Raw genomic sequence first — 21,216 nt, 5'->3', positions numbered from 1 at the left:
TGTAAATGTTTTACAACACTGCCGCCCATGGTGCCATCTCTAGCAAATCAGCTGTGCGCGAGCCAAACAAAAACAAAACAAAAGTCAGCCTGCCGCGAAATCGGGGGAGGAAAATTGACATTTCCACCGAGTTTTCCCGAACTTGCGTGCGCGCAGCTGCAAACAATTTTCCAGCACGCGTATCCGAATGGTGGAACAAATGGCCAGCCGCTGGCAGAGTCGTTTGTTGCCTGTTCGCGTAATGGCCATCCTCGAAAATCGCCCGGAGTTTTGAAATCGAGAGACCAGTACGAAACAAAGGAAAATCATTTAATTTCCTGAGGGCGGTGACGAATGAAAAACATACAAAATAAACCACTTGAGTGCAATAATAATTTAATAAAGAACTGTGATTGTGAGTGTGTGAGGAGAACTGTTGACGCCCATCAAGGAATTTAACTTCTAAACTTCTAAACGTAAGTAAGTTACCAAAGAAAACACAAAACTTGATAAGAAAATATGAGATTGGGTTTCAATTAAAGGTGTTTTCGATTAGTTTTTTGAAAAACTCCACTTGACGGTATTCGGGAAAATGTGTGAAAAATCAATATTCCACAGCCAGTTGCCCCAGAAGTGCGCACGCATCTCCCTTCGGGAACTTTTCCAACTTTCGTCCTGTTGCGGATCCTGCTTGAGGTCCTTCAGCAGCTGTCCGCCCCCAGTGGATTCTATAAATAAAACCTCTCCACTCTTGTTTGCGAATTTCCCCGAGCATATGGATGCAACCTGTCATTCAGCGCGTTTCAAAATAGTAGATATGGAACATCCACCAACAGACGCATTTATGCGATACAACACCCACGTTTTATCGCCTGGCCAATTGACGTCAGGGTGGGTAATCTAGTTACCAGGGAAGTTCCAATTGTCGTTGTTGACTCTATACAGCCAAATCCACATCAAATGTTTGCCGACGGTCAACCTCTGACCTTTGAGAAGAAGGAGTCTGAAGGCACAACCTTCACCTCGCTGCTACTCAGCCAGCATTCCACTATTCAAGTGGAACATTTGCGTGGGAGGTCATTTGGTCCTTCGCATATAGCGTGTCCCCACTGTCTGATTGTTGTGCGTGGGCAAAGGGTTTGCCTTCGAAGTTCCCTTGGTTTGACTACTAAACGAAAATCAATTTTAGTAAATGCATCTTGAGTAAATATATCCTTTACCAAAGAGTTCTGATCAAACAGCCTTTAAGGTGGTTAGGTTTAAGTGGATTTGAGTATACTTTCTGTACACTTTATTTCAACTATAATGCATATAATCTATTTCAACTATATGCATATAATCATCATTTGAAGGGGACTAATTCTGTTTTCTTCTCTGTGTAAAATTGTGCGTCATGTCCAGCGACACTGTGGTGTGATTATAGTGACCAGCTTGATTGAGAGATTAAGGTTTCAGTGGATTGTATGGGAATTGAGCATCTTGTTTGCTTGTGATTGTTGTTTGCTGTTCTAATAATAGGGTAAATCTGATTCAAGTCCCCTGGGAGCATATGGGCTTCAACAGCTCAAATATAGAACCGAGCTGGTGCAATTGCTCCTAAACAAAGGACTGACCAAAGCGGCGGCTTTAATAAGTCGCCGCAGCTTGCCAACCGCCACATAAAGTGGCTTTCCAAAGTGTCATGAATAAATAAGGCAAAATACTTATACAAAAAAGGAGTAAAGTGTGCAGGATCCTTTGGAAAAAAGAGTCCCCAGCGGGGGGCTAAGCCATAAACATAAATTTCCGCTGAGCAGCATTAAGAGGGAAAATGGAAAGTGTGAGGCAACATTTTACCTGACCGCGAAATGGCTTCCTCTTCTGACAATTTTTCCCATGTTTATTATTAATTGTGTTTTGGCAAGGCAAAGGACCAAAAGCTTGTGGTTGTCCCAAATGATTTATGTTACCTGTGCGCTGCACTTTTAAGTGTTCCCCAATGCAGTTCCTTGTTCTTCTTTGGGGCGAGGCCATCGCCCAGTGCGGTCTACTTCATCACGTGTGGTCAGCTACCCACAAAAGTAGGCAACAAAAACGGCTCGAAATGGAAATCACTTGCTAATCAACGTGTCCTGGCAGCCGCGTGCTTGCAAATTATATGCTACATATATGTGGAGCGACAGCTAGGCACCGAAAGTTACAACATTCCATGCCAACATCGGGAGGTCCTGCGTGACAATAAAAAGCTACAGAGGAGAAAAAAGTATCCGCAGTGATATTTCATTTGTACGGATTGTTCAAAATTGTACACTAAGTACAGTTCCTGGAACATTTGTAATTATAATAAAATTGTATATATATTTTATTGTTTTTATAGATCGATTTTTTTTTATCATATAGTAATAATCCCAAGAATAAGCATATATTTATTTTTTCTCTGTATCACTGAGTAAACAAACCTTGAAATTATGAGAACCGAAACAAAAAATTGCGAAGTGGGTGGAAAAGCAGGGCCCGTCGACGAAGGCAGAAATGTTTGGCTCTTGAAAGATGATTCACCATTTGGCTCGCACTTCCTTCCTTCCTTTCTTCCTTTTCGATGTCCTGTTCCTTGCCCTCTGCTCTTTGGCATACCCACTTCGTTGGGACGCGACTGTGGCCAGGTTCCACACTCACATACAAGCGTTTTCCTCGGATGAGTCATCAGCCATTTCCCTTTGCGTTTGTAGTGGTGTAGCTCGACTGTGTTTGTGCTTTTTGCGTGGGGCAGGCTTTCTCCATCTCCCTCTCTCCTTATTTTTCCTACTCTATTTTCCCATTTTCCCCACGCTTTCGTTGCAATGACTTAAATAACCAAATCGCATTTATCGTTTATGTTCTAGACTTAATGGAGGACACCAACACTCGTACATTTTGAGCTTTAAGTGTCCTGGGGGCTTTCGAAAAAAAAAAGAAAACGGAGGCATATCAAGGGGTTTTTATATACACGTGTCTGCCATTTCAAGAGCTCTTATTCTCCTCCGCCACTTTGGCCATAAATGTCATTTGAGCCGCGGACTTGAAAATTGAATTTAAATTTAATTTCAAGACCGGCCCGCAGCTATGCAAAAATAATAATGCTCAAATGACTCATACGCAGTGTTGTCTGCTGGAGTGTTACATTTTAATTGCTTGATCATGGCCAAGAGTCAGCGAACTCGCATGATGCAGCGGAAAATTGAAATGTTTTGGCGCCTGAACTGTCATTGACATTCGCCCAGTGGAAAATCCTTAAAGTCGTTGGTGTAAAAGCAGTAATTGCGCAGCCAACAAAAAACGTCAACGACCGCTTTTCCCGCTCTTCACAAATTTTTCTTCAGACACACACACGCTCGATATTATTTGGTTTCGTTTCAGTCTGTGCGTGCTATTCATTGCCCAATATTTACGCACTCCTTAGAAAATTCTGCGCAGTAAACCATCCAAAATTTTCCAGCAAGGTGCGTTTCAGGAACTCGGAAGTCAAAGGCAATTATTGTATTTTTTCAAATATATTTTTTTCATTTTTGTTAAGTACAAAAGTATAAATGTATAAAATGTAACATTCCTGAATTTCAAGCTTTTCAATAGCTCACACTTACACTTTACCACCTAAATATCACCAAATGCTGATTTTACCTGAATGTCATCACTAAACGAATGAATGACTTCCTCATGTACCAGAGTGACGAACAACAAGTAGACAACGTATAGCCCAATCGAATACAAGCCCATTGAACGACGAGCGAAAAATCCCAACGTTGTGGACCAGAGCAAAATGGTAAAGAGTGCCATGTTAAGAAATATGAAGGCGATTTCACCATATTCTTCCATGTGGTGTTCAGAGCGATTGCCCACCAAACTTCTTACGTAGGCCACAGTGTTCCCAGTTACAACGATAGCTAATGGATCAGTTCAGATATTACACTAGTGCAAGTGGAAATAGTTCGAGGTACTCACTGAAAAAAGATCCTCCAATGGCGGATGCAAAAGCCATTTTTGGATAGCCATGTATGGCCACAGCGGTGTTCGCGAAAAGAGTGCCCAAATTCCCAGTAAATGCCTTCACAGTGGCGCCCATGTAGTTGTCATCTATGGACAATATGTTTCCAATCACCTCCAGTACTGTATCGATTTCCGTGGCGCAGAGAAAGATTAAGAACATCGATCCTGTTAGATTCATTATGGTAAACACCTGAAAAGGAGTATTGATGATGTATTTCGAGTTCTTCGTGCATTATCTTCACTGTAGCTCACCCAGTGATAAGATGGTGGCACATCAGTCCGTGCATGAAAAAGAATGAATACGGCAAATGGCACAGTGAGCACGAAGGAAGAGGCTCCATAAATCAGTGTGTTCTGCAGGCTTATATACCATAGAAAATTTCCTTTCCTATGCATGAAAGCTGAAAGCAAACGGAAAGAATATATTAATAATAATCAATTACGAGATGAGAGTATTAGTGTTAACTACTCACACAAAAAGATCGATATTGATAGTGCAGGATTGACTACTACATTGATGGCGTTCAGTAGCTTGTTCCAGCCATGTTTCTCCATTTCGTAGTCCACCAGGGGAATATAGAGTGTGCAGATGACGACGGCCGGAGCCCTGATCAACAGTAGAACCCGGTTAAGAAGTTCTGCCTGCTTCCAAGCCTGGCACTTAATGGGCCTGAGTGCAAGGAAGAAATCCCTGAAGATCCCTTGGTTCTTCGATTGCGTATAATCCAGTTTCATATTTCGGGTGTAGCGTCGATTAACGCTAACACGGGGATTTCGAATCATTCTCATTGTGGTGTAGCGTATTCTGGTTATCGAGATACTACTGCTTTTTTCCAAAATCTCCACCCTCGTATCCTGTGAATAATACTCGAGCTTTCTCTCAAGGTCTTGGAGTTTCAATGCTATTTCAGGTGTTTGCTTCTCATCCAGAAGTTTTTGCATTTTGGTACGCGTTGCTAGGAAATTATTTTGTTAACAATATATATATATATATATATAAATATATAATTACTCACAGGCTATGGTCTTTTGCAATAAGTACACATCTGCCACGTTGATAATGATGTAGCTAATGTAAACCAAGAGTACAACTAAATTTTAAGTCAGTGCCATTACATTTTTGCGAAAAAGAGAAAATCGACTTGGGCTATTATGCTTACTGAAAAATTTAAATTCATAGCCCAATGCGAAATGGTTTGTCGTGTATGCAAAGTAATCCATCAATAAAGTCGCTAAGAGAAGAAATAAAATGTCCCGGACAGTTTCGTAGGAATTCATCTTGAAGGGCGAAATGTAGAATATTAGGCCACCGGAAATCGTAATCACAAACAGGGCTGACGACAAGTTATTGGCAAACACAGGGACATGTCGTTCAACGCTGGCCAAGTTGGCGAAAAAATCGGCAGAAGTGTTTCCAAATGCCATCAGGGTAACTCCCGCCAAATGCTCGTTCATATGAAGGAATCGGGATACGGCCTTCAGAGCAGGACTATAGCTGCAAAAGCAAGCATTTCAAGCTCAATTTTAATCTTCGCTTTAGTTAGCTACTTACTAAACATTGATTGTGTAAATTAGTAGAACCAATATCTGAAAGCAAAACGCCACGAACAAGGCGATGAAGATCATTTCCTGGAACTGATTGATACACTTCAGATCGCAGGCCAAGAGTCTCATGTATGGAATTACATTTGTGCTCGAATTGCAGTCCTCCGCTTTCTGTACGAACTCACATCGCTCCTCGAACGGAAAGTTGTTGGCCGCAAAACAGCTAACCGTTTTCCAAAAATTGTCGAATTCCGCATCCAACGCGTTTTTCACGGTAAAAACATCGGATTTGGTTGTTTTTGTGTCGATGGCCGGCATTTTAGTTTTACTTGTTTGTAGTCCGAAATCTTGGCGTTGAATTGGGTAAAAGTGAAACTAGTTCTGGGATTACTTTGATTTCCTAAGAGCTATCAGAAAAAACTAATTCAACAATTAATTCCGGCTACAATCGCTGTTTTCGATGATAATACTTGTATTTTTTTTTTTGCACTTTAAACCACTTGTTAAGCTTGTAAACTTCATAATTAAAAAAAAGTTAAATGTAATGATGAAAGATTCCCCACAGATGAGGACGTCCAGCTTCCAGCACATTCTTTTACCAAGCCCCATTCTTTAACATTTCCCTACCAAAGCCAAAACCTCCAACTTTTTACTGCCCTCCCAGCCTCGCCGTCAGATTTCAATGTCAATGTAATTACGCCGTAGAATATATACATAGTATACAAATACCTACTACCGATTACCGACTACCGCGTAACATAAAAAGCCAAAGCTTGTCCTGCGTCTCGGTGCGATGGGAAATCAATAAAAAGAATTCACTTTACGTCATCAGCTGGTGGATAAAGCCGTCGCTATAGCCACTGTGCCGGCAGCGATATGTGAAATGGCTCATAATAAGATCAAACATCGGGGAAAATTGGGGGTCTGCCACAGTGGCCGTCCGAAAAAGTGGACACCTTGCGCTAATAATGAAATTCCTTGTGCCCGCGGATGACAGACGGTCGTTTTGTTATTGCGGACCTTTTACGCTATGTGTATGAAATTTATAAAAAAAAAAATTTTCGCATACCCATATATACCATACAGCCCACACGGTTGCTGTTCTTCCAGTTTTGTACCCCGATTGCGGCGCATGCGTCCTGCTGGTGGGCTGGTCGTCGTATCCTCTGAACTTTCCCAGAACTGCTCACTGTGTCGTCTACCCTTAACGGGTGCAGTTCGTTCTGGTCTCGAGAGTCGTGCGCGAATTTCATTTCCTAAGGCCTTCCGCTGACTGGCCATCGATTTTGTGCAGAAAAGCTCAGAGTTTTCATCAGCGAAAAGTTGCCCAACCGTTTAAACAAAGCGCAGCCAAGTAAAGCAACTAACAAGTTTCAAATTAAAACAATTCGATACAGTGGCAAACTAAAACTTTATCAATTATTTGTCCCCCAAAAAAAGGAGTGAAAATTTTTCGCTGTTATACAGAAAGACAGACCCCTACACATATATACACATATACGAGAGCCTACATATATATATAATATATATTCAAAAATCCTTTAGCCAAGTCAAGAAGAAGAAACTACGCGAATGTGCGCTTTTGGTTACCTATTGTTTTTCGCCCTATTGTTAACAACAATTCTGGTGCTGTCCATTATATTCGCCACTACCTCCAAGCGATCCATGTTGGATAGCTTTGTACTAGTATTCAATTACACACAAGAACACCAGCCAGACCAAGAAATGCAGCAACAACAACAACCAACGGACTATCAGCAACAACCACAAATGTTCCTAAAACAGAAAATATTTTGAGTTCCATGGGTTAATGAGTATAATGCCCCGAAAAATAATAAAACGAAACAGAAAATCAATTGGTAAATGCTTCAAAATATATTTGCAAAATTTCATCAATTCGCTCGACCGAACATTTCAAAATTCTCGATAAAACATAGCCCATAATTACGTTTTACATAATTTTGATTCGCTAATTTTTGCCCCCCCCCATCATCTAGTGTACAGTGGCCTCCAGAGTAGTGTGCATAGTGTGTGTAGAGTGTAGAGATTTCCTGGCTCGGTGTCCATGGCAAAGGCAACTTGAAAATTTATTAATAAAGGTCAAGAAGAACGCAAGCGAACGCAAGGATATTACCCACGAATGAGACGGGGCGCGCATATGAGTGTGGTGAGAGGTCCTGCATACGGTATTAAGTGCCCGCCGTGTTGCCCCGCAGGAAGCCATAAAAAATATGACGCAGAAGGCAACAAAAGCGTGGTATTGCAAAGGACCTCGAGTGCTTAGTTCGTTTCTCAAGTGCAAATGAGGGTTGACTGTGTGACGAATAAATTTTCAAGAGCCTGGCCAGGTAAAACGAGCTAAGGACGTTGAGAAGTGGACATTCTCGAAAAGGATATAGCCTGATTTTAATTTCTTATAGTCGTTCTTTTATCGTTTCGTGCGCCTTCAACCAGCGTCAGTCTGCATATCATACAAAAAATAAATAAAATACATTACACAAATATTTAGCATATCCTATCCCACTTTCGCTCCCACACTCTCTATATATACTCTCGCCTTTCTCTGTCTTCTCTCCACATTTCTCCTGTCTCGCGCTTCTGCGCAAATCTTCCTGTGGAGACTTTTTACTGCAGGCTGTTGCACATTTGCTTTGACAGTTTGTTCGGAAAATTGAAAGAACAAAAAAAAAACATAAACAAAAGTATTTTGGTCAGGTAAACAAAGAGAGAGAGAGAAAGGACAGGAAAGAGAGAGCAATTCTCACAGCTGCGCATTGGAATGGCTTCTAAACTTGGTTTCACAATATTTCAGGACGCTAGTGTACGCGAGTGAAAGAATTTCTCAGTTGGTCAAGTGAATTTACCACTAGAAAGTTAATAAATAAAGCAAAGAGTGACAAACGAAAAAAAAAACAAATTTTACCTTATCAAACATTAACTAAAAATCAAATCACACATAAGTGCAATCGATTCCTTACAACTTATGCTATAATGAGCTTTAAGGATATAGCCGCCCAATAAGCCAGCAATCGTTTGGCCTAAACTAAAGGTAATTTAATCTCCATAAATGGTAGTTATTTGTTTTAACAAAGTTAAGAAATATATTGAAAATACGCGTTATGCATCGCCTTTAAAGGGTCCTTTCTTTCTTTTGTGGGGTGTGAGTACTTTTCTTTATTCTGCCTCTTGTATTTGCTCGATGACTCATTCGACTATTGGCCGACACTCGTCTGCGCTTTTATTGGAAGCATTTGTGGATTGTGGAATTTTTCCCCCTGCTTCAAGTGTGTGAGTGTGTGTGCGTGTGTGTGAGTCAGAGGGTAAAAACTAGAGGGAAAACTATTTGCATTAAAATCCATTACGATAAGTGATAAAACTACTGAAAAACAAACCTAAAATCTAACAAAATTATAAAGAATTTTTAACTTTCTTTAACTGTATCACTTCTTATTAAAAAAAAAGAGGAGAAAGAGAACTCACCTAGAATGTTTCGAAAGCAATAAATCTTCAATCCTTAACGTCTATTGTTTTATAAGAAATTTGTATTATAAAATAGTTGGCAATGTACCCGGCTTAGTCTTCGACGTATTGCACATATAGGACAGCAAATAATAAATTCTTAGCCCCACCCCTGGCTTCAATTCAAATTTCCCTGGCGAGTTGCCGGGGGTATGACTCATAGCTTCGAGCTGCCACAGAAACAAATCGTGGACGAGTGTATAACCATAAAGTTGGGGCAATTATAAAATGTCAGTGCTGGGCAGTGGTAGTCTCTGGCCAATTTGCAGCCCACTCGAATGACTCGAATGTCTATAAAGTATTCCCGTTCCTCTATTTCCACTCCAGTTAACCGGAAACCAGGACACCCACAGAGAGGAAGAAGGACAAGATGTCGTCGGTTAAGGTGGCGGTGCGAGTGCGCCCCTTCAACTCGCGCGAAATAGCCAGGGAGTCGAAATGCATCATCGAGATGGCAGGAGCCACAACGGGTGAGAATCCCATAAACACTCTAGATTTCTCTTAATTAAATACTTCAATCTTATGTCCTGACAGCCATCACCAATCCAAAGGTGCCGCCCAACACAAGCGATTCAGTAAAGCGCTTCAACTTTGATTACTCCTACTGGTCACATGATGTAAGTTTTATTTCGAGTCCAAGAAAAAATTTTACTTAAATTTATATTCGCATCACAGCACCACGATGCCGATTTCTCCACACAATCGATGGTGTACAAGGACATTGGCGAGGAGATGTTACAGCACTCCTTCGATGGCTACAATGTCTGTATCTTTGCCTATGGCCAGACTGGAGCTGGAAAGTCGTATACCATGATGGGCAGGCAGGAGGAGCAGCAAGAGGGCATAATACCCATGATATGCAAGGATCTGTTCACTCGCATACAGGATACTGAGACCGATGACCTCAAGTACTCGGTGCGTCTGTTAAACAGTCTTTTATTTTCTAGCATCTAATATAGCAATTACTTTAGGTTGAGGTTTCCTATATGGAAATCTATTGCGAGCGAGTCAGGGATTTGTTGAATCCGAAAAACAAGGGCAATCTGCGTGTGAGGGAGCATCCCCTTTTGGGTCCCTATGTGGAGGATTTGTCCAAACTAGCCGTTACCGATTACCAGGACATTCACGATCTCATTGATGAAGGCAACAAAGCTCGGTGAGTATTATTATAAATATGTTTTTAATTCTTATCATCTTATTATATATACTTATAATAACTTTCAGAACTGTGGCAGCTACTAACATGAACGAAACCAGTTCCCGCTCTCATGCCGTCTTTACAATCTTCTTCACCCAACGTCGTCATGATCTGATGACCAATTTGACCACAGAAAAGGTATCCAAGATAAGCTTGGTAGACTTGGCCGGGTCGGAACGAGCGGATTCCACTGGTGCCAAGGGCACTCGCTTGAAGGAGGGAGCCAACATTAACAAGTCCTTGACCACATTGGGCAAAGTTATCTCAGCTTTGGCGGAAGTGGTAAGTTCTTGAAGTCTATATCTCAATTTTAAACTAACTTTATGCTAATAAAATAAATGCATTTTCTTGCTGTCTGGATATTCAATAGTCTGTAAGTTTATATTGATTTCTATATACCTTTTATTGTTGCTAATATATTTATTATTTTTGGAAGGCTTCCAAGAAAAAGAACACCAAGAAGGCAGATTTTATTCCGTACCGTGATTCGGCCTTGACCTGGCTGTTACGTGAAAACTTGGGAGGAAATTCGAAGACAGCTATGATTGCGGCTATCTCACCAGCAGATATTAACTACGATGAAACCCTCAGCACACTGCGGTAAGTTAAAATTATTATTTAAATAAATATCTGATCCAATGCTTAATACCCATTTTGTTTAGCTATGCGGATCGTGCCAAGCAAATTGTTTGCAAGGCTGTGGTCAATGAAGATGCCAATGCCAAGCTGATTCGCGAACTCAAGGAGGAGATCCAGAAGCTGCGGGACTTACTCAAAGCCGAGGGCATTGAAGTGCAGGAAGGTAAGTTGGAAGTAGTCTTACCTAGTCTAGATCTGGTTAAAATATATTCAACTAAGCTAGAGTACATTAAACCCAGCCACACATTTCAAAACTACTCGCAACACTTGAAAAAAAAAAAACAAAACAAAAACCCCTGCCTAAGGTAGTTCTAGTCCTAGTCTAGTTATAAATACTAGAAAAAAAGCAAAACCGATCCCAAAACCAAACCTATTTCGTTTAGGACCCGATGGCAAAGTGGTGTGTGAGAAGCGCGATGCGAATAGTAAGTAAAGTCATATGAAACTCAGCGCTATAAGAAAACCAAAGGCTTCACATGCAACAAATGTTATTCAATAAATATGCAAAAATGTACAGTGCGTTTCAAAGCCTGATGCGAGTTTATATTTGTTAACTATACTTGAATAGGTTGCGACTCAAATGCAATTTTCATGAATCTTCCTCGCAATTAATTGAAAGTTTTGAAACGCACTGCTATTGTAATCTAACCACTGCCAATAATAATACATTTCTCTCTGTGTGTGAATTTGTATTGTGCTGTATCGTCAAAGCTTCTAAACAATACGCTTCAGGACGAATAAAATCTTATATAACCCATACTATAATCACAGTCGAGTCCTCTTTATGTTGCCATATATAAAACACCAAAGAGACTGAAAGATGTTTCCAAATAGTTAATTTCAGTTGCCCAAGTCCAAAACAAGACTGGCACCAACTCCTCGCAGTCCGCGCTGCTTAAAGGCTAGAATGTGGACATGCCCGAGTTATGCAGTAGTCCCCAAATAACCATATCCCATTGGCATCTGCTTCGTTTCGTATCAAAAATATTGTGAACATTTATATTCAATATATCTTTATGTATATCATACCTTTAAAAACTAGCACGCTTATCACTGCGCTTGTGACCGCTAAATGGTCAAATGTTTTTTGTTCTCATACCACTTTTGCATTTGCAGAGGATGAGCTCACCAAGTCAACGGTGATCAAGTCGCCCACTAAGTCACGTAATCGTAATGGATCCACCACGGAGATGGCTGTGGATCAGCTGCAGGCCAGCGAGAAACTTATTGCAGGTGAGTGGGAATATCTAAGACCCCTTTACCAAACGTTATCATTAAAATATCAATCTTTAAATGGACATAATCCATCGCAGAGCTCAACGAGACCTGGGAGGAGAAACTTAAGCGCACCGAGGAGATTCGCGTGCAGCGAGAGGCGGTCTTCGCCGAAATGGGTGTGGCTGTCAAGGAAGATGGAATAACAGTTGGCGTATTCTCACCGAAGAAGACTCCGCATTTGGTCAACCTAAACGAGGATCCCAATCTGTCTGAGTGTCTGCTTTACTACATCAAGGAGGGTCTAACTCGGTTGGGTACCCATGAAGCAAATGTGCCCCAGGACATTCAGCTCTCCGGATCGCACATCCTCAAAGAGCACTGCACCTTTGAGAACAAGAACAGCACGGTTACCCTGCTGCCACACAAGGATGCTATCATCTATGTAAATGGACGCAAGTTGGTTGAACCGGAGGTTCTTAAGACCGGTTCTCGCGTGATCCTCGGAAAGAACCACGTGTTCCGCTTTACCAATCCAGAACAGGCACGCGAATTACGGGATAAGATCGAGACCGAAAATGAGGCTGAGAACGAAGTGGAGAAGACAGACACCCAGCAGGTGGACTGGAATTTTGCCCAGTGCGAATTGCTCGAGAAGCAAGGCATTGATCTTAAAGCTGAAATGAAGAAGCGTTTAGACAACTTGGAGGAACAATACAAGCGGGAGAAACTTCAGGCCGATCAGCAATTCGAGGAGCAGCGCAAAACGTACGAGGCTCGCATCGATGCTTTGCAAAAACAGGTTGAGGAGCAATCCATGACCATGTCCATGTACAGCAGCTACTCGCCGGAGGATTTCCACCAGGAGGAGGACGTCTACAGTACGTGTATGACATTGAATTTGAGATAACATTAGAGTAACTATTATATAATCCTTAGCCAACCCCATGTACGAATCCTGCTGGACAGCAAGAGAGGCTGGCTTGGCTGCCTGGGCTTTCCGCAAGTGGCGTTACCACCAATTCACCTCTTTGCGAGATGATCTCTGGGGCAATGCTATATTCCTTAAGGAAGCGAATGCCATTTCCGTTGAGTTAAAGAAGAAGGTAAATAGTTTACGCCCAATACTTAATATAATAGATTAGAGATCATATAGTTAAATATTTATTTCAGGTACAATTCCAATTTACTCTCTTGACCGACACCTTGTACTCTCCTTTGCCGCCTGAGCTGGCATCCACTGTGGCTCCTGTGCATCAGGAGGATGAGTTCGGAGCTCCACCTGTCTCTAAGACCTTGGTGGCCGTCGAAGTAACCGATACTAAGAACGGAGCCACTCACCACTGGTCTCTGGAGAAGTTACGGTAGGTTCTTTTATATCCGGAAATCCATGCGAATTCCTGCTACTCCCTCACATTCATTCTTCTCTGCACTTTGGTTAAAATTAAAAAAAAAGCTGGCTTTTGATTTGAGTTGAATATTATTTAAATAATACGTGCATGGTGGTTGTAGTTCATGGATTCTAGTTTCTATCAAACGCTCTAGAATTTGTTGGTTACTTTTATAACTTTGGCTGTAAACAAAGCGAAGATCACGCCGCCACCATTTACGACTCAAGTCTCATCGCCATCATTCGTCAAAAGCCCCGACAGCTTGTTATGTTTGTTTGAACCAATGTTGATTTGTACTTTTTCGGTTCTCTTACTACGAATCCCAAATCCCCAAATCCACACCGACAAAACCTGAACCAAAATCCCAACCAAAATCATTTTCGTACACAAACAAGCTATCGCCTCGAGCTGATGAGACAAATATACAATGTCGAGAGCCCACCATCGTCCATGCTGTTCGATACGTCCGGCATGGAGGCATTGAGCGGATGGATCTCACCACCCAGCCAACATCCTGGCCAGCAGGCGCAGCTGCTCCCATTGGAGCCACCAGTCGAAAGCGAGCGTGGTCGTCTCACATTGGCCAATCTGATACCTTCTAGGTTTGCTTTGACCGCAGGTTTCATTTGTATATAGACGTGTAGAAATTATTCTTAGTTGTAGTTGCATGGCTTTCCATATTGTCTTCTGATCTGGGATCTGGGCTTAAGCTTGCTGTGGCGCTCTCCCCGCACTTATCTATCTATGCAATAATTTTATTATATACCCAATACAAATACTACGTTAACTTTATGATTCTAATTTCTTGTATCTGTTTTTCAGGCAACGTTTGGAGCTGATGCGCGAGATGTACCACAACGAAGCCGAAATGAGTCCCACTTCACCGGACTATAATGTGGAGAGCCTCACTGGTGGAGATCCATTCTACGATCGCTTCCCCTGGTTCCGCATGGTGGGTCGCTCCTTCATCTATCTGAGCAACCTGCTCTACCCAGTGCCATTGGTCCACAAGGTGGCCATTGTCAACGAACGCGGAGATGTGCGTGGCTACCTAAGGATTGCTGTGCAGCCCGTTCTGGATGAGGAGTCCATTGATTTCAATAATGGTGTCAAGCAGTCAGCTCGCTTGGTTTTCAATGAGGATGATGCCAAACCGAAATACCGAGCTCTCAATGAAAAGGATGATGTGCAGCGCTATATTGACAATGGTGGTTTGGACAGCAAGCTGGAGGGTGAGTTTCCACGGACTATATATCACTAGAGATATAACTAAAATTTCATATTCATTATTTGTAAAAGAACTTGAGGATGTGGACTCTGGTCGTGGCATTGACTCTAACTCCGCATCCGAGTGCCACGAAAATTCGGAGGAGCCTGGCGAGCATCTGCAGGTGGGCAAGGAGTTCACTTTCCGGGTCACTGTGCTACAGGCCACTGGTATTGGGGCTGAATATGCCGATATCTTCTGCCAGTTCAAGTACGTAATCTTTCGGAAATTAACTTTAGGTTTGTGGTTTATAAACTGTTACCTTTACAGCTTTTTGCATCGTCATGAGGAGGCTTTCTCCACCGAACCCGTCAAGAATTCGGCATCGGGTGCTCCTCTAGGCTTCTACCATGTGCAGAACGTAAGTGGAAGATTACATTACCAAGAGTTTTCCACCATATCGATTATTAACTGCTATATTTCTGTAGATAACTGTACCCGTAACCAAATCCTTCATCGAGTATTTGAAGACCCAACCCATAATGTTCAAGATATTTGGGCACTACCAGACGCACCCATTGCATAAGGATGCCAAACAGGATTTTGTTTCTCGGCCACCACCACGTCGCATGTTGCCACCGAGCATACCGATCAGTCAGCCAGTGCGTAGTCCCAAGTTTGGACCACTACCGTGTGCACCCACGTCTACGGTTTTGGCTAAGCACGATGTTTTGGTTTGGTTTGAAATCTGTGAATTGGCTCCCAATGGAGAATATGTGCCATCGGTTAGTATGGCGCAGATGTAATCATTCCCAGTCTCACTCGCAATAATCCAAACTTAAATTTGTAAACAGGTGGTGGAGCACAGCGATGATCTTCCCTGCCGCGGACTGTTCCTCTTGCATCAGGGCATCCAGCGGCGCATTCGTATTACTATCGTACATGAGCCCACAACCGAGGTGAAGTGGAAGGACATCAATGAGTTGGTGGTTGGACGTATCCGCAATACACCGGAGTCATCCGACGAACAGGACGAAGACGCCTGTGTCTTATCTTTGGGCTTGTTCCCAGGCGAGGCTTTGGAGGTGCCCGGAGATGATAGATCTTTCTACCGTTTTGAGGCTGCCTGGGACTCGAGTCTGCACAACTCGGCACTGCTCAACCGCGTTTCTCAAGGCGGTGAGACCATCTACATCACCCTGAGCGCTTACTTGGAGGTAAGATAGTATATTTTAATTTACTGTTCATTTTTTATGTATATGTACTCCTTAGCTGGAGAATTGCGCCCGCCCGGCCATAATTACCAAGGACCTGAGCATGGTTATCTATGGACGCGATGCCCGCACCGGTCCGCGCTCCCTGAAGCACCTGTTTTCGGGACAGTACCGCAATCCGGAGGCCAATCGCCTAACCGGGGTTTACGAGCTAGCACTGCGCAGAGCATCCGAAGCAGGTAGTCCAGGTAGCAATTCTCAATGTAGTTGTACTCGTACTCAGTCCGCTTGCACTCGCTTGTCGAATCTTCAGAGCTGTCCCCCACTTACTCTTTCTCTTGGTGCCTTTGCAGGTGTACAAAGGCGTCAACGTCGAGTGCTGGACACCAGCTCTACTTATGTGCGCGGCGAGGAGAATCTTCATGGCTGGAGGCCAAGGGGTGACTCCCTGATCTTCGACCACCAGTGGGAGCTGGAGAAACTCACCAGACTTGAAGAGGTTGGACGCATGCGGCACTTGCTTCTGCTGCGCGAACGTCTGGGCATGGACACCAACCCAAATCCGACCACCAAGACCGAGAAGGATGTATGCAATCTAGCTGCTCGGGCAGCCACATCACCCGTACATATGGTCATTCCACAATCGCCGCAGACTCCGGTCAAGGACCCACAGCAAATCATTCCAGAACGCGAATACAACCAACGGGAGCAGGATCTCATGCTTAAATGCTTAAAGTTGGTGCAGGGTAAGTTAATACTGAGACTTATCAAGCGTTCCAGTCACTCTCTTCTAAATTCATTTAAGGACGCTATACTAAGAGCGAGGCCAACGATACGCAAACTCAGTCGGATGTTTCGCCTAGCGATGAGGGATGCGCCGACATGACCGTCAGCTGCATCTCCAGCAATTCCATGGAGTGAGTAGTCGTTTAGCCACCCGTATAAACACACCACCCACACCAGCACCACCCATCTTAGTTAGCTTGCATCCATTCGGCTTTCTTGGTTTATTAGAACAAACGAAATTGGCACGACACCACAGCACACCCACAGCATATATCAGTCCACCACACTAACCCAAATCACCTTATCACATCCTCCACCTCACAAAAATACCCTGTATATCCCGTTCTTACTCTGAACGATCCCCTTGGGACAGTCGGAGCGCAGAGTACATGCGCTATGTGGAATATTGTAGACATAACCACGCTTACAGCGACAAGGCGGTCCGCAAAGCGGTACACAGTATTTGGAGCGGTATTCGCATGTCTCCGGACAAACGCCAGCACATCCCACATATGTGGAGTTGTGACAGCAGCCGAACTTGAAGGGCTGCTTGATATACTTCTCCTCAGGGAGCGGGTTCCGCTTGAGGGCTATTTCTTCACCTATTGGATGAACGATGTGGTATCTATGCTCCAGGCTATCAAATTCGTCAAAAACCTTTTTATGCGGGTTCTCCATGAACTCGTCATCGTCTCGCAAAGCATCGAAATGATCCAAGGTTCGAGCGGTGCGAAAAGTCATGCCATTAGTTACTGTTACCGGAAGTTCATTGGGCCAGGTCAACTCAGACTCCAAGGTTGGCTCGGCAATGTCATCCGGCCAGGTAATCTGGTCCTCTGCAGAATCTTCTGCCATCAGTACATGTTTTTGAAAGAGAATTCCAATAAGCTGTACGACAAAATAAACCTTCGGCCATGCCATCATAGGAAAATTATAATAATAAACTGAGATTAAAACTGTATCACATTAAATAAATCAGGACTGTGTCAGAATTGCTGTGAAATGGCAATTTGTTAGGGTCACCAAGCACCAATCACTATTGTTTATAAGTCATTCGCAGCTAGAGATTTGACTAGATTACTTCTTTTAGTTGCAAACATTAGTTTATTGTCTTTTTAAAACACAGAAATATTTTGAGGCTTTTACTGAAAAACGCGATGAGTTTCAACAACCAGTTGCTTTATGTCTAGAGGACAATCAGTTTTAAGGATGCATAGTTGCAGATTTTCGTTAAAGACATAGTCAGGTTTGCATACGCAATTTACACCGCAATATTTGGGACACTTGAGCGATTTGAAGGCACAGGTTTCGGGGCAAACTCCAGCACACCTCACCATGGTGGCATTCTCGCCGCAAAATCCCGAAAACGGATTCCATATGTACTTCATGCGGCCCGGATCCGGGTCCACATCATGGTTCAGGATATGATCCTCGTCGATGCCAGTTGTCATGACCGAATCCATCAGCAAGGCCGGCAGCAGCAGAAAGCAGAGGGAATTGAACCAAACCATCATGCAAAACAAAAGCAACTGAAGCTATTAGCAATCACTTCCACTTGTTTCCCAGCCTTTACTGCTTCTGCTGCCAGCTGCTTCCCTGTAATTGCCCACCATTCGATCATCGCAGTGCAAAAACTAACGATAAACACACACCATCATTCATTTTCCTAATAACTCGAGATACTCAAAAACGAAACTTCCAATACTTTATTTGTTTGTTTTCCTTTCGGTTTTCTTTTACACAATTAGAAACAACAAATTTGTAATTCGACGCAGGTAATTTTCTGTTCTATCCAAAGAACCTATAAATCTAAACCAACTCTTGAGCGAGGCGTTTGACTAACAACCTTTAATTTCCCCAATCAGATTATGTTCACCGGATCGAGCTGATGCACCCAATGGCTGGGAGGCACCTGCTCCGGCTACTCAGCCGGCTCTTCCCCTCCGTCTCTATGTGCCGGAACTGGAGGAGATTCGCGTGAGTCCTGTGGTGGCCCGCAAGGGTCTGTTGAATGTCCTGGAGCACGGCGGTTCCGGCTGGAAGAAGCGCTGGGTGGTATGTATTTAACCCTGTATGTTTTAAAGTGCATTCTAACCTTGAGTTTTGGTTAAATAGATCGTCCGTCGCCCGTACGTGTTTATCTACCGCTCGGAGAAGGATCCCGTTGAACGGGCTGTCCTCAATCTGGCGACTGCGCATGTGGAGTGCAGCGAGGACCAGGCGGCCATGGTCAAGATACCCAACACATTCAGGTCGGTTTGATTTCCACTTAAGAAGTAGACATGCATTGCTAAATAATACATCGATTTTTCTTCAGTGTGGTGACCAAGCATCGTGGCTATCTGCTGCAAACTCTCGGTGACAAGGAAGTACACGACTGGCTGTATGCTATCAATCCATTGCTTGCTGGGCAGATAAAGTAAGTAAAGAACTGAATATACAGCATTTTCTAAATAATAATTATATCATATTTTCAATAGATCCCGCCTGGCGCGACGGACTTTGGAGCCTGCTAGCCAGACGGCTTCCCAGATCCAGGCCACCAATGCGGCGAATGCCAATAGTGCGAGCAAATGAGATACGATTACGATGGAGTCCGTTTTGGTTTACTGAGACGCAGGCTATGGCTGGCTGCAGCGCCTGAGTATCGCCAGACGACTGGTCAGGCGGAGATCACAACAAATGGCAGGGACAGCAGCTGGCAACTGATTGATATAGCTTGAAGGATTCCATCGGAAGAGGGAAATGAAATAGATGATTGTTGCTGTGAAAGCACATCTTAATCGAATGCAAAAATCAGAGATAATGAGCAGAAAGAAACCAAATGCAAAGCGTACGTAATTATTAAGTAGTTCAACAACAACCTATACAACAATGGATTATATTACATTTCGTGATTAGTTGGCCACGGCCCAAAGAGTAGGCACTAGCAGCTCCAATCAGATACGATAGCCTACTTTTTAGAATCCCCTTCGATTAGTTTTATTGGACAATTTTGTAAATAGCCTTCGTTTGATTCGATTGTATAAATATTTGGTATTAGTTAACGGACCATTTAGTTTCAGTTCCCACGTGATATTATGTTGATCAGTTAGACTATGTATTTTTTCTCAAGTATGCGACAAATATGTAAAGCTTGTAATGCAAACAAACACACACGTATATGCATTTTAATGGAGCAAACTAAAGCAAAATACAGACATATATATAAATGAGGAACTATATGTAATGAATTAATGTATAAAACCCTATATATTTGCTGTTTATACACAAATTTTCATGTACTTGTATTGTTTAACTTAAAAAGAGCAGGTAAACGCCAGAGAAAATTATGATACCAAAAATATGTGTGTGTGTGTTAAAGAAAGACCGTACAGTATATAGGATATAGGAGACGTGAGGTATAAGCTCAGCAGAATTGCGAAATCTCTATAAAGGTAACGATTATTGTTAGATCTATATATATATACAAGCAAAACAGAACTATATGCGAATGAAACTATTTTACACACCAGAGTTACGAACCATGAAATCGGCGCTGCTATAACTCAGCTGCCCCACATTGTCAACTGTTGACGGCTTTTAAGGCTTCTCCCCCCACAGACTCCCCACAAAAATACCAAACAGTTTCGCTTCTAAAATGCTCCCTCTCGGAACCACCTGCTAAAGCTTCAAGCAACACGTTACGGAACAAACCAATTGTAGTTTTGATAAGAGTCTTAAACTAGTACGCAATGGCCACCTGTATATTTCCCAACTGAAAATGAAACCGACATTTTGCTTTGCTTGCGAAAAGAACTTTGAATTTAATTTGCGTTTCGCCATCGGTTGATGCACGAGCTTAGGTCAGGTTAATGGATCAATTGGAGCTTCACTTGTGCCCGGATCACAAGCCTCGAAGCTCCCAAAGTTGTTGAAGGGATCGCTTTCGTTTGTGTCGCAAAAATGGACACGGAACGTTAAGCGATCGTTGCTGGATCGAGGAATACGTATTCTTTTAGAAATCGTTTCGGAACTGAGTCGGCGTTTTGGGTTTTGAGTTAATTGTAGCAAAATGTAAACATTTGTTAAACTATTGAATTAATTTCCAATTGTAACATATTAGAGAATTGTAATTACAATAATCATTTTACAAGCATATTATATGATATCTATGTATGTAATAACCTATTTTGGCCCAGTTTGAATTTACCAACAAAAGAATTGCACACACCAAAAATATAGAGCTATATATTAGCGAAGCGAGTTAACGAGCAAGAAACTCAACTTATATATGCGTATATGGTACAATACATTTCAAAATCGATTTAAATATGTACATCGGCTATATATCAATGTATGTAAGAGATGATTGCCTGGCAACCGTTTCCAATGACAGATGAAAATTAGAAGAGCAGAACCAACGCGTGGAAAATGAGGGAAAACCTATGCTATGTGTATGTATAATCCAAAACAAATTGATATTTGCCAGGGCGTATCACTATTAAAGAAATATAAAATAAAACGGCTTTAAATAAAATC

At 42.5% G+C, this 21,216-nt stretch overlaps 5 protein-coding genes across 13 annotated transcripts; 2 read left to right on the top strand and 3 right to left on the bottom strand.

Annotated features, from left to right (window-relative positions):
- Positions 1-41: 41 nt before the first annotated feature.
- On the top strand, positions 42-21,210 carry unc-104 (uncoordinated-104). 8 transcript variants are annotated; one of them, NM_137311.5, is made up of 27 exons: positions 6,713-6,880; positions 8,339-8,575; positions 9,373-9,515; positions 9,580-9,662; positions 9,721-9,960; positions 10,017-10,201; positions 10,270-10,525; positions 10,680-10,843; positions 10,906-11,045; positions 11,999-12,115; positions 12,196-12,978; positions 13,037-13,203; positions 13,271-13,461; positions 13,884-14,090; positions 14,311-14,720; positions 14,788-14,965; positions 15,026-15,116; positions 15,184-15,480; positions 15,550-15,912; positions 15,968-16,157; positions 16,263-16,655; positions 16,715-16,826; positions 18,444-18,470; positions 18,561-18,750; positions 18,811-18,947; positions 19,013-19,114; positions 19,176-21,210. In NM_137311.5, exons 3-27 carry the CDS (start codon positions 9,416-9,418, stop codon positions 19,270-19,272), a joined length of 5,220 nt encoding a protein of 1,739 aa, NP_611155.3. In that variant the 5' UTR covers positions 6,713-6,880; positions 8,339-8,575; positions 9,373-9,415; the 3' UTR covers positions 19,273-21,210. The 8 variants fall into 7 exon arrangements, with proteins under 8 accessions (NP_725610.2, NP_001261033.1, NP_001303353.1 ...); NM_001259445.2 differs by lacking the exon at positions 13,884-14,090 and adding an exon at positions 11,266-11,307 and having other exon boundaries at positions 15,968-16,148; NM_001103876.3 differs by lacking the exon at positions 13,884-14,090 and adding an exon at positions 11,266-11,307.
- CG5348 (uncharacterized protein) lies at positions 3,475-5,909 on the bottom strand. 2 transcript variants are annotated; one of them, NM_137312.4, is made up of 7 exons: positions 5,534-5,909; positions 5,142-5,476; positions 4,998-5,072; positions 4,455-4,937; positions 4,234-4,382; positions 3,937-4,171; positions 3,475-3,878 (listed from the first exon to the last, which is right to left on the bottom strand). In NM_137312.4, exons 1-7 carry the CDS (start codon positions 5,842-5,844, stop codon positions 3,589-3,591), a joined length of 1,878 nt encoding a protein of 625 aa, NP_611156.3. In that variant the 5' UTR covers positions 5,845-5,909; the 3' UTR covers positions 3,475-3,588. The 2 variants fall into 2 exon arrangements, with proteins under 2 accessions (NP_611156.3, NP_001246375.1); NM_001259446.2 differs by having other exon boundaries at positions 4,998-5,476.
- CG42392 (uncharacterized protein) lies at positions 6,713-7,352 on the top strand. Its single transcript, NM_001144209.2, has one exon. The coding sequence runs from the start codon at positions 7,099-7,101 to the stop codon at positions 7,321-7,323; it is 225 nt and encodes a 74-aa protein (NP_001137681.1). The 5' UTR covers positions 6,713-7,098; the 3' UTR covers positions 7,324-7,352.
- On the bottom strand, positions 16,890-17,640 carry CG5267 (uncharacterized protein). The gene has a single exon (NM_137310.3). It carries the CDS (start codon positions 17,617-17,619, stop codon positions 17,014-17,016), a length of 606 nt encoding a protein of 201 aa, NP_611154.2. The 5' UTR covers positions 17,620-17,640; the 3' UTR covers positions 16,890-17,013.
- Positions 17,788-18,269, bottom strand: CG34189 (uncharacterized protein). Its single transcript, NM_001103877.2, has one exon. It carries the CDS (start codon positions 18,204-18,206, stop codon positions 17,838-17,840), a length of 369 nt encoding a protein of 122 aa, NP_001097347.1. The 5' UTR covers positions 18,207-18,269; the 3' UTR covers positions 17,788-17,837.
- Positions 21,211-21,216: the final 6 nt, after the last annotated feature.

Source organism: Drosophila melanogaster, chromosome 2R, assembly GCF_000001215.4.
Source record: "Drosophila melanogaster chromosome 2R".
Taxonomy (NCBI): domain Eukaryota; kingdom Metazoa; phylum Arthropoda; class Insecta; order Diptera; family Drosophilidae; genus Drosophila; species Drosophila melanogaster.
The sequence above is the reverse complement of the archived record's forward strand: the minus strand, read 5'-3'. Positions and strand labels throughout refer to the sequence as shown.